Raw genomic sequence first — 13318 nt, forward strand, 5'->3', positions numbered from 1 at the left:
CGCGCGCGGCGCTACTCCCTCCTCCCCCTCCCCACCTTTCACTCGCACGCGGCGCTCCAGGACATGCGCAGTGGTTTTCTCTCAGCGGCAGAAAATGTTTGTCTAATCGTCAGTAATATAATAGCGCTGCATAAATAGTAAGAAATCCGATGGCCAGAGCTAACTCAGCAGCGCTTCGCTTTCAGAGATGATGGGGACAACATCTAACTATTTTCGTCACTTAGAAAAGTAGCTCAAAGAAGGTAAGCTCCGTTAACGTGATGTTAGCAAAGCTAGCTGTACAGAGACACATAAGAATTTGTGATGAAAAAAAGTCACTCACTGCCTGAATTATTGTGCGGAGATGTTGACTGACTTGTTGCATATATAGGACAACGCTATGTCCAAAAGTCTGCAATATAGTGATGTGACATTCAGAAACAGTCGATTCTTCTCCACGGCTCTTTATTTATTAGATAGGACTGGAGTGTCACTCACTGAGAGACGTTGTTCTATCAGATTACCATACACTGTCAGAATAGCATACGTGCAGTGAGTACCATGCCTGCGCATGCGCATTAAGAAGTCCGACCGTCAGAGGAGTTGTCAGTTCAGCATACAACAAGTTATGACGAAAATAAGTCATTAAATTGTTTATAATATTACATAATATGATAACTAGATAGATATACATGCGTTGTCGTGGTTTCAAAGTGTATTTAAAGTAGGTCTGGCTGCAGCTGGATGCCATACAACTGTTAATAACCAAGTGTATGATGATCTACGTCATGATTCTATGTTGCTGATTAAATAAAATCATATGGTAATGACAGCGTATGCATGTCTGAGCTAAGCGTACGACTATCTGACAACGTATGCTGATCTGACAGAACACCGTGAGTTCGTGTTAAGCTATGACGATCTGACCTGACAGAACACCCGTTCTTTGTTCTAGTAATGCTCTGTGTACGCTGCATCATTATTTAATTATGTACGTTGATATTTAAATTAACAAATAACTAAAACACAAGAACGAAAGAGCACGCAGAGCATGCACATTGCTCTTTGTTTTTGTTCAAAGTGGCAGCTGTAATGTCTGCCATGGTGTCAGACTACCTGGTTTCATGTACTGGGAGAGAGAGTGAAAACAGTCCCGATGAGCGCCTTCTGTTTGGCTACTTCTTGCTTGTTGCTCCTTGGTCAGTGTTCATAGTTGAGTGTTATTTACCATCAGGGCATTGCCTCAATTGCTATGTTTAATGGTGCAACAGTGGTGGATTCATATATGAGCAATATGGGCAAATTCCCAGGGTGTTATGTTTTTAGGGATGGCATGAGACCATCACACATTGTAACACAGAAATGGAATATTTAATATTGGTAAAATGTATTAAGTATTTAATATCTAGGTGTTTTTATGGGAATATGGATCTTTCAGATTATTCTGAGAAGCAATTTCGATCATATTTTACATTTTATTGTGTCATGTAGCATGGGCCGCTGGTCTTGGTCTTGACTCAGTCTTGACTTCCCTCGGTCTTGGTCTTGACTTGGTCTCGGACCCTAAAAGTCTTGGTCTTGTCTCGGTCTCGATACACTCTGGTCTTGGTCTTGTCTTGGTCTCGGGTTAGGTGGTCTTGAACACAACACTGCTTAGGGACAGTCAACAAATTTCCAAACCAAACACTCCTGTCAAACAAATGTTAATAAATGCCTTGCCAACGGATAGAGAGAAGTGGTAATTCATGCTTTTACATGAGACACACTACCCTCTATTAAAATGTCAAGTCATATTCAATATTTTAAATAACTTTAATGTTAAATAATGTAATGTTTTCTTCAATAGCTTCCATATTGTGTGCCACATTGACCAGTGTGTAATTGTACTAAACTCTGCAATATGAGGCACATGCATTTTTATTCCATTTTAACTATATTTTTTAAATTTTTGTTACCTATTTTTTTTTTTAAATTTAGTATTTCTCTTCACTAGCTTCTAGGTCATGTGACCTATTGAGTTAAACTCAATGTGAAATTGTTATAGATCTACAACTCTAGATCTATAACTCTAGGCTGTTCCTCTTTAGGTCCAAAAATAATTAAAGCTCCGCGGAGCCTCAAGCGGCCCTCGCAGCCAAGCGCCGCTCAAGCCTATAGCCACCACGGATGTTCCAGCACCGCCTCCCGCCGGCCACCGCCGACGCTCGCGCGCCGTCCTCCATGCGATCCGCTTCGATGTCTTCGGCAGCGTTCACTGGCCATGCACCCAAAATCTGGAGCAGATTGGGCCATGTGGCAAGGAGATACAGCTGTTTGATTAACCTAGGGGGCGCAGTGGAGTCAAATTGCAATTAAACTGTATTGGGCTCCTCAGAGGTTCACAAGTTTCACTCATAAAAAGTCTGGTGCAAATAGGATGATGCGTTTGTGAATAAGAGACGATCATATGCATATGGCGAGGGACAGCCATTTTGCCACTCCCCCACGGGTCAGTAGGCATTGACAGAGTTCATCATCATGTCATGTTATGTCAGTCTGCACAGGGTTGGAATCCATGAAACACCAACATGTTTTAGAGTGTAAAAGTAAGACATACAGTATAAAAAACAGGTGACTTCCTGTCGGAAGTGGGCGGGGCTAAGGTGATGTCATCAATCGACCACCTAACTGTGATGAGGGCTGGTCTATAATGAGACATAGAAAGTCTGATGCATCTGTGACCTGGCATTAGGAAGTAATTTCACATTCATGTTTCATGATGTATATTCAAAGTTTGGGACTTAGCCACGCCCCCACGGGTCAGTAGAGTTCATCACGGCAGAGTTCATCATCATTTCATTTCATGTCAGTCTGCACAGGATGAAACCCATAAGAATTAGAGAGAAAAAGTAAGACATACAGTAGAAAAAACAGGTCACTTCCTGTCGGAAGTGGGCGGGGCAAGGGTGATGTCATCAATCGACCACATAACTGTGATGAGGGCTTATCTATAATGAGACATAGAAAGTCTGATGCAGCTCTGACCTGGCATTTGGAAGTTATTTCACATTCATGTTTCATGGTGTATAGTCAAAGTTTGGGACTTAGCCACGCCCCCACGGGTCAGTAGAGTTCATCATGGGAGAGTTCATCATCATGTCATTTCATGTCAGCCTGCACAGGATGAAACCCATAAGAATTAGAGAGTAAAAGTAAGACATACAATTGAAGAAAGAGGTTACTTCCTGTCGGAAGTGGGCGGGGCTAGGGTGATGTCATCAACTGACCATCTCAATGTGATGAGGGGTGGTCTGTAGTCAGATATAGGAAGTCTGATGCAGCTGTGACCTTCTCTGTGGAAGTTATTGCATCTTGATGTTTCATGGCGAATAGTCAAAGTTTGGGACTTAGCCACGCCCACATGCTTTGACATAGAAAAATTCCTACGATAACTTTTCATCTTTAATGTCTGAAGTCTCTGCTGACTGAGTTTGAAGTCTCTATCTCAAAAGCTGCAGGAGGAGATAGATCAGATGCGATGTCTATGAAAAAGAGGAAATGGCTGATTTTGATCCAAAATGGCCGACTTCCTGTTGGGTTTGCACCATGGCTCCAAGAGACTTTTTTGTAGGTCCTGACATGATACACATGTGTACCAAGTTTCATAATTCTAGGTTAAAGCATGGCTTGGGGCTGATCATTTAAAAATTTCTAGGGGGCGCTGTAGAGAAATTAGGCCACGCCCATCAACGACTGTTATGGATTCCTGTTCGGGGATGGATAAGGATGCATCCTAGTGAGTTTGGTGCAGCTGGGCTGAACGATGTGGAATCTAGAGCCAAACGTATGGCGGCGGCGTTACCTCTGCTTCGCCGCGGTCCCACGGCCACGCCCTCTACAGAAGACTCTTGGCGCTTTAAAGCAAGTGAGACTAACATGTTATCTGTCATCCAACACAGAATCATGTTGATTAGGTGCAGTGAGCCAGAAAGGCAGCTTTCCATGGAAAAAAAAGCACTTCCTGTTCTGAGGGGGCGGGGCTTAGATGACGTCAGACTATGACAACATAGGATCGTAGGGGACCCTACCAGGATCACTCATGTCAAGTTTGGTGCAGCTGGCCTCAAAATTGTGGAATCCACAGCCAAACGTAAGGACACGGCGTTTAGGGTCACTTCGCCACGCCGCCACGCCCACCTGCTGGATTCAAATGAGCTTGGCTTGGAATCCTCAACACACCAACATGTTTTCTGTCTGTGGACACAGTTTCACCTCGATTAGGTCAAAGGGGTCAGATAGCGACCGTTCAGCGTAAAAAATGACACTTCCTGTTCTCAGGGGGCGTGGCCTAAGTGACGTCATCATTTGACCGTTGGGTATTGTAGAGCATCCCATGATGATCAATCACTGAAAGTTTGGTGCTTCTATGAGTTTTTTTCAAAGAGTTATAACAGTTTGATGTTTCATGGCGAATCGGTGACCTTTGACCCCCGGAAAGACCCCTTCAGCAAGCCCGAAAACGCAAACCTACGATAACTTTGGATCGGCCATGCCTTATGAACGATCTGACCGAGTTTGAAGCCGATCGATCGAAATCCCTAGGACAAGTTCGATCAAATGCGAACCCTGCAAACGCCCAAAATCGGGTCAAAATCGGAACTTTAATCCAAAATGGCCGACAATCTGTGATACTTGCACTATGACATTAATTGTAAATTCTGAGTGTTTTGGGGAGCTGTACAAGTGTACCAAGTTTCAAGTCTCTACGATGAAGCAAGTGAATAGGAAAGGGTCTTTTGAAAGTTGCTAGGTGGCGCCCTTTAGCCGTTTCTTGTGCGATTTTTCCGAGGACCTTAAAATACGTAAATTTTCACCGGGCTCTATGCCCCCGCCAAGTTTGGTGAGTTTTTGAATATGATAAAGCCCCCAAAAAGCCAATTTATTTTACGGAAGAATAATAATTTACAGCACAGTTTCAATAGGCTCTCGCAGCGCTTAGCTGCTCGGGCCTAATAACCTCAGTTTTGTTTCCGTTTAGCTGCAGAAGGTTTTGGCACGTTTATCTGTTTTAAGCATCTATTCAGTGACGGGAGGGGTTCAGAGTCACCTGGTGACATGGTAATGTCGAGCTGTATCGACAGGGAATAAAAAGGGTCAAATCGAATAAAAATGAGTATACCTCATCTGTACAGACTGGTAGAACAATTGTTCTCGAAATTGTTGCCAATAGTAAAGGAGCTGGACATAGAAGGCAGTTCTCCTCATTAACATAATGATGCAGCAGAAAAAGAGCAAGCAAAAATACAGCAAGCAGAAAAAGACAAAGCAGAAAAGGGAGAAGCAAAGAAAAAAGAAGACAAAACAAAATATTTACTTTTCATTACAAAAACGCATGTTTAGGGGAAATGAAAAAGAAAATATATACATTACTTGACGGAAACTCATGAGTAAGGGGAAATGAAAAAGAAAATATATACATTACTTGACAGAAACTTATGTGTAAGGAAAAGGAAAAACCAAATATATATGTATGCTTTTATTTCTTAGCGGGTGGTCTCTTTCATCCTCTGAGCTCGGGTCCTCTACCAGAGGCCTGGGAGCTTGAGGGTTCTGCGCAGTATCTTGGCTGTGCCTAGAACTGCACATTTCTGGACTGAGATGTGTGATGTTGTTCCTGGGATCTGTTTGAGCCACTGCTCCAGTTTGGGGGTGACTGCCCCGAGGGCCCTGATGACCGCAGGCACCACTGTGGTCTTCACCTTCCAGGCCTTCTCCAGTTCCTCTCTGAGGCCCTGATATTTCTCCAGTTTCTCGTGCTGTAGTCACTATATATATATAAAGCTTACTGTATAGCTCAATGGGTAAGTTACCAGTCTTCGACCCGGGTTCGAATTCAGGCTGGGGCAAACAGTTACAACAGTGAAACTGAGCTGTGCAGTGTGGGTCCTTAGGCAAGACCCTTGGAGCTATATAGCCTACCTCATACCATGAGAGACATTGATAAGCACGACATGCCGGCTCAGACGTCGCCCGGCCAAACAAGGTCTGCGTCAGGTGCTGGGGAACCAGAGCACCTTGATGACAAATGGGCTACTGGAACAAGACGGAAATGGGCGAGAGATGAAAACATGGATCTGTTGGAATGCTACTACTCAAGTAACCCTAGTCAGAGGGGCTACATGCAAAGACTGTGGAAGGAATGGCTACTTCGACATCCCCAGTCGACACTAACTGCCAAACAACTAGTAGCTCAGTGTTCCAACATCCGCAAACGGCAACTGCTATCACAACTTGAGATTGACGAGGTACAACACAAAGGGGAGGAGCCAGGACGCCAGGTCAGAAGGGAGTTAACTACAACTACCCGCCCAGAGACTGGGCATGTAGCCCCAGTAATGAATGAACCATCTGAGCTGAACGAGGCAGCAACTGACCTGAGAGAGAGAATCATGGCCCAAATGAACACCAGACAACCCCGATGCCAATTACAACGGCTGAGTGAAGTACCATCAGAAAGTCTCATTGAAGATGTGAATGCAGCATTGAGAACGATCCCTACCATAGCTGAAACCAATGAACTGATATACAACTCAGCATCAGTGATCCTTGAGATGCTTGGCTATAAGAGCAACCATGAGACCCAATATCCACCATGGAAAAGACGGTTAGAGGCTAAGATCAAGATAACAAGGAGGGAAGTGAGCCAACTATCAGAGCTCCAAAGAGGTGCAATGAAAAGATCAGTACCTAAGAAGTACAGCCAGATGCCCATACCTGAAGCACTTGAAACTGCCAAACAAAGGCTCCAAGCCTTGGCCAGCCGCCTAAAGAGATACACAAGAGAGAATGAAGCCAGGAGGCTTCTCCACCCAACCAGCTAAAGTGTACTCTCAATGGCAGGGTAATAACAGAGCAGACCCACCAAGGCTGGAGACTGAACAATACTGGAAAGGCATATGGGAGGCGTCCCACAACAGCAATGCACAGTGGCTAACCTCTCTACGAGAGGACCACAGCAACCTCCCTGAACAAGCCCCGGTAACCATCACTGTGGCAGATGTCCAAGAAAGAGTCTCAGGTGTGAATAACTGGACAGCACCAGGGCCTGACATGATCCATGCCTACTGGCTAAAGAAACTCACTGCCCTCCATGAGCGACTGGCAGCTCAACTGAACCAGCTGCTACAAAATGGGACTCACCCTGAATGGTTAACTGAAGGGCGCACAATCCTGATCCAGAAGGATCCCTCAAAGGGTTCAGTCCCATCCAACTATCGGCCGATAACCTGTCTCTCTACAACATGGAAGCTCATGTCAGGCATCATAGCAGCTAAGATAAGCGGGCAAATGGATAAATACATGAGCACGGCACAGAAGGGCATCGGCATAAATAGCAGAGGAGCCAAACACCAATTCCTTGTAGACCACACAGTCTCCTGAGACTGCAAAACCTGACACACCAACCTGTGCACCGCTTGGATTGATTACAAGAAAGCCTATGACTCAATGCCACACACTTGGATCATTGAATGTTTAGAGATGTAGAACATCAATAGGACTCTAAGAGCCTTCATTGCAAACTCGATGGGGCTGTGGAAAACCACCCTTGAAGCTAACTGCAAACCACTTGCACAAGTGTCCATCAAATGTGGCATATACCAAGGAGATGCTCTGTCCCCACTGCTGTTCTGCATAGGCCTGAACCCCCTTAGCCAAATCATCAACAAGACTGGCTACGGATACCGACTCAAGAATGGGGCCACAATCAGTCACCTCCTCTACATGGATGACATCAAGCTGTACGCCAAGAGCGAGCGAGACATCGACTCACTGATTCACACCACCAGGATCTACAGCACTGACATTGGGATGTCATTCGGACTAGAGAAGTGTGGCCGGATGGTTACAAAGAGAGGGAAGGTCGTCTGCACAGAAGGGGTCTCACTCCCAGAAGGAACAATAGCAGACATAGAGCACAGTTACAAGTACCTGGGAATACCACAAGCAAATGGCAACCTCGATGAGGTCACAAGGAAAGGAGCCACAGCCAAATACCTCCAACGAATAAGGCAAGTCCTGAGAAGCCAGCTCAATGGCAAGAACAAGATCCGTGCAATAAACAGCTATGCCTTACCAGTAATCAGATACCCTGCCGGAATAATTAGCTGGCCAATGGAAGAGATAAAGACCACGGATGTTAAGACTCGGAAGCTACTAATCATGCATGGAGGGTTCCACCCCAAATCCAGCACCCTGAGACTGTACACAAGCCGTAAGGAAGGAGGCAGAGGACTAGTGAGTGTGAGAGCCACTGTCCAGGATGAAACATCCAAGATCCATAAATACATCAAGGACAAAGCCTCAACGGACGATGTGCTCAGCGAATGTCTCAGGCAATGGGGAACAGAGGACGAGGTGCTGGAGGAACCATCATGGGAAGACAAGCCCCTACATGGGATGTACCACCGACAAATAACTGAAGTAGCTGATATCAGGAAATCCTACCAATGGCTGGAGAAAGCTGGACTCAAGGACAGCACAGAGGCCCTCATCCTGGCCGCCCAGGAACAGGCCCTAAACACCAGAGCAATAGAGGCTCAGATCTACCACACCAGACAAGACCCAAGGTGTAGGTTGTACAAGGAGGCCTCTGAGACAGTCCAGCACATAACAGCAGGGTGAAAGATGCTGGCAGGGAAAGCATGCATGGAACGACATAACCAAGTGGCGGGCATAGTGTACAGGAACATCTGTGCCGAATATGGACTGGAAGCCCCGAGGTCAAAGTGGGGAACACCCCCAAAGGTGGTGGAAAATGACCGAGCTAAGATCCTGTGGGACTTCCAGATCCAGACAGACAAGATGGTAAGGGCGAACCAACCGGACATTGTGGTGGTGGATAAAGAACAGAGGAAAGCCGTTGTAGTGGATGTAGCAATACCAAGTGACCACAACATCAGGAAAAAGGAGCACTAGAAACTGGAGAAATACCAGGGCCTCAGAGAGGAACTGGAGAAGGCCTGCAAGGTGAAGACCACAGTGGTGCCTGTGGTCATCGGGGCCCTCGGGGCAGTCACCCCCAAACTGGAGCAGTGGCTCAAACAGATCCCAGGAACAACATCACACATCTCAGTTCAGAAATGTGCAGTTCTAGGCACAGCCAAGATACTGCGCAGAACCCTCAAGCTCCCAGGTCTCTGGTAGAGGACCCGAGCTCAGAGGATGAAAGAGACCACCCGCGGAGGGTGAGAAGGGAATTTTTTTAAAATTATATATATATAATTTTATATAATATATATATATTTATTTTTTATTTCTTATTATGTCTGTTATGGTCCTTCATAGAATGAACCCCTGATGAGGTGACTGGAAACCAGCTGAATGGGTGTTAGTGTTGCTAAGAAAACATTTCATCAATCCAGAAAGCTGTTCTGTTTTTACTTTATGCAACATTCAGACTTGGGATGAGGTAATAAACCATATTTCCATGAATGCAGTGACTATAGAGTAAAATGGGGAGAGTCTAAAATATGAATATCAATCAGTTTATGAAAAATACGAAGAATATAGATTCCAGAGCTTTGCTCCGCCCCGACCCCAGTAGTGCTTACTGCATAAAGGCTTTTATGCAGTAAGCCTTCATCTCAAATTTAGAATGTCATAAAATAAAATATGTCACTAATTTTATATAGGGGAAAACTAGATACATTGCAGTAGTTAGATGGAAGTATTTCAAGCAAATATTATGGCTTACAGATAATAAACCCCCAAAATTGTTTGTATAGATGGTTTATTCGCTTGCTTTTACGTGCTTGGAACTTAGAACCTGTTCCACAGATTTCGAAGTAGTTCATGTTTACCACTGACTGCATCGGGTGACCAGTAGAGGTCACTATAAATTAGGTATGTACACACTAGTTAAAATAAAAGGGAAGCGCTGCTGATTAAACTGCTGCGTATTAGTGACCCCAGTGTGCGCTGTTTCTATGAGCTCTGGGTTCGCGAGTCTGTGGGTTCGCGTATTGAACACGCTGTAAACCTAAAAGGCTCTGCCAGCTTCATGTTCTCGGTTCTGGTTGCGTTCCGGGGAAGAGGAGGCAACCTGAGCTAAACAGCTGTTTAGCATCCAGGTGGCCGCGGCTCTTGGGAGGCTGCTGTGAGGCTTTGGCTCCAACATGCCGACGTGTTGCTAACCTGAGGGACTTCATCACTACAGGTAAACACAGTCAGGGCGGAATCCTCCTTCCTGGCGGACCTTTCACAATGGGATTGCTAGTTTTTTACGCTAGCGTATTAGGGAAGCTAACAGTTGTGCAGAGCTAATGCTAACAGACTAGTTTCTGATTGCTGGATTTATGTTGCCTTTTGTTTACTGCTTCTGATCGCATCTGAGTCGGACACAACGAAGCTGATTCACATCGGTGGGATTTCCTCTGTAATTAAAGATTTTCAAAGTAATCGCTATGTTAATTTCTGTCTCAGATCAAGCACGCCGATACTATAGGTTGGTTTGGATTTTTGAAATGTGAGATTATAATTATTTTTTGGTTTGCATGTTACAGTTACGTTTTTTTCCGGTGGAAGATGAGCTGCCTTTAATACTTGACTGCCATGTGAGCATATGCAGTTAAAAGGTGGGAATCGAGGGTCAGAGAAGGTGCTACAGGGCCTCCAGCAGTTCATCTGATCTGTCTCGCTGTCTGTCTCAATGAAGTAGTTTCCTTGTTTTTGACCAATCTGTGTCTGGACTGAACTTCCTGAAGAATCACCCAAAATCTTTTCAAGACACATTCTACTGAAATGATCTCTTCTTTGTAAAATCCCAGGAACAGCTGCTGCATAATGGATGGATGGATATTTTGTAAAAACCCTCACACGTAGCATGTATGCAAACAGTGGAGAGGAAAAACTCCCCTTTAACAAGAAAAAACCTCCAGCAGAACAAGAACCTGGCTCAGTATGAGCGGCCATCTGCCACGACTGACCGAGTTTGAGAAGACAGAGACAAAAATCAATAACTCAAGGAGGAATACTTTTTATGTCTGCTACTTTAATTTATCAGTACAAAAAAACATTTTATATGGACTTGTTTTATTTTCAACTGAATGTTTGAACAGATCGGGTGACCAGCTCTTTACTGTGGAAAAGAATTTTCCATATAACATCTCTTTTTGCTTTTCCTCTCCCCACACGTTTATATCTCAGATCATCAAACATTTTACATCAATTTAACCGGAGTATGGAAAACATTTTTGAAATGATGATTCCATTTATTGAGAGAAAAGGTTAATCTAAACCAACCTGCTTGTATGTAAGAAGGTAACTGACTCCTAAACTTAATAACTGGTAGGCTGTCATTAAACATTTCTGTCAATGTGGAGAAAATTCAGCACACTTTGCAAAATAGTTTTTATTAAGTCACAATCTACACTTCTTACCTTTCCAGGGTGTGATAACTATCTTAATAATAGCATGGGCAGAATTTATTTCTACATTTTACCCTCTCCACTGTCTCCTTTCTTCCTTGTTTTATTAGCTCCTTCCTCCATGACTTCTTGATTTCCCTTCTGTATTGCCCCATGTTGCTACTTTCTGCACTTCAATTTTTCTTCTCTTTGCTTCTTTCTCTTTCTATTCTCGTGAATTATCTCTGCTTTTTTCACCTCCCCGTTTTCTACATCCATGTATTCTATTCTTCCTTCCTTTTTCTCCTTATATTATTTATTGCTGCTTTATGGATCAACTAGATACAGAACAGACCTTTTTTTGTTAGCAGTACTGTTGGCCTTGGAATGCTCTCATTGTCATTTTATTATATTTTTATCTCTGAATCACAAGTACTGATCTTAATGAGACGGTGTAGATCTTCAGTGCTTTAGCAGCTTGACAGGAAGTGTACTGAATGTTGTGCTGCTGATTGTTAAATCATGTGGGTTATCTCAGGCAATTCAAGACTTAACAAGAGAAGCAATAACTTTTCCATGTAGTCCCAGGCTGTATTAAATGAACTAATCATTTTGAAACTTCTGCTTCTTTATTTATTCGAGTTGATTTACAGAAATGAATAAATTGATCTCAAACATTAAAGTGTGACAAGAGAATCTGTAAGAGGCAAATAGTTTTCACAACTCTTTAGAACCACAACTGCTTATCTTATCAGCTGTGATGTCAACATAGCATATTATTGATTACCCATAATCGCCGCTTTAGTTCTGCTGCTGTAATAACAATTAGGCTCTGGCCAAGAGAGCCGCTTTAATTTGAAGTGTGTAATAAGCTTGGTGTGGATCCCGAGGGGATAGACATTCCTCCACACCACTTGACGCTGTGTACTAGGAGTCCATGAGGTCACGAGGACCTTGGCGGTCATGTGACTCAGTCCTCTGCTTTGTTCTCACTCAGCTGCCTGACAGGGGGCTGATCAGACGGGCAGACTGTCTGTGGTGGCTTCCGGTAATCAGATGTGTCCTGGAACTGAGTGAGGATGAAGCTGATCTGGGATCAGAGTGATGAGGTGAGGTGCTGATTTATTGCTACAGAGACTCAGATGAACTACTACCATAACATAATAACTACCCTAACCCTAACCCTACCCTAAACTGGGTGTGGATACCATTCAGGTCTGTCATCTGATCTCTGTAAGGATCCTTCAAAGGGTCGTTTGTGTTTTATGCCAGCATGTTAAAGTCTTTTGCCTGTAATGCTGAGATCTTTGGTATCGAAATTTGGCTGTAAAATATTGATGTTATGTTTGCAGTGAAGTTAACTTCTGGAGAAAGAGAGAAACAGGAAAAAATACAAAAAATACTATATCAAAAAGTTGACCAACTTGGGAAATGATATTCATTTTAAACTATTATCACAAGAAACATCCTGTCAGTCGTCTTGGGGTTGGACAGATGGACAGACAGGTGAACGTTGATGTAAGTCTTGTTTCCTTGCTGTCACACAACTGACTTAAATGAAAGTGTGATTAACAAGCTTGTGCAGCACTGTATGGCATGCAGAGGCAGCCGTGCAGTTATTTGAAACATGTCTGCATGCATGTTTCACACAGCAAATTCAAAAGTGTTAAATGTTTTGGTGTTAGTAGACTTTGTGCAAAAGCAGAGTTAATTTTACTCTTATAGAGTCACATTCTGTTTATGTAACTGGGGTGTATATTATTAGTAGTTCAACTACAGTGTTAAAACAAAGTGTTTCCATATCAAATCTAGAGGTGTTAAAATAGAATCAATAACTCTTGACTTATTAACTCTGAACTCCACCAGCGGCTATAACACTGAAGGAGTTAATTCACTGACTCCGCCCCAGAATCACAGATTCCCACCGAAGCGAAGCGACAGAAGCCAAGTTATTT

The 13318-nt window shown here is 43.7% G+C and overlaps 1 protein-coding gene across 3 annotated transcripts in view; it reads left to right on the forward strand.

The window, feature by feature from the left end:
• Positions 1-9865: 9865 nt before the first annotated feature.
• ankrd27 (ankyrin repeat domain 27 (VPS9 domain)) overlaps positions 9866-13318 on the forward strand; it is a 48722-nt gene continuing 45269 nt past the window's right edge. For 2 of the 3 annotated variants that reach the window (XM_088006621.1, XM_088006622.1), the window contains exons 1-2: positions 9866-10174; positions 12361-12472. In XM_088006621.1, coding sequence (XP_087862747.1) covers positions 12443-12472 — 30 coding nt within the window. In that variant the 5' untranslated portion in view covers positions 9866-10174; positions 12361-12442. The remainder of the gene's footprint in view (positions 10175-12360; positions 12473-13318) is intronic. The other variant, XM_088006623.1, reaches the window with a different exon arrangement.

This window comes from Poecilia mexicana, unplaced genomic scaffold (genome assembly GCF_051168715.1).
Source record: "Poecilia mexicana isolate PSO_F unplaced genomic scaffold, ASM5116871v1 scaffold_6, whole genome shotgun sequence".
NCBI lineage: Eukaryota > Metazoa > Chordata > Actinopteri > Cyprinodontiformes > Poeciliidae > Poecilia > Poecilia mexicana.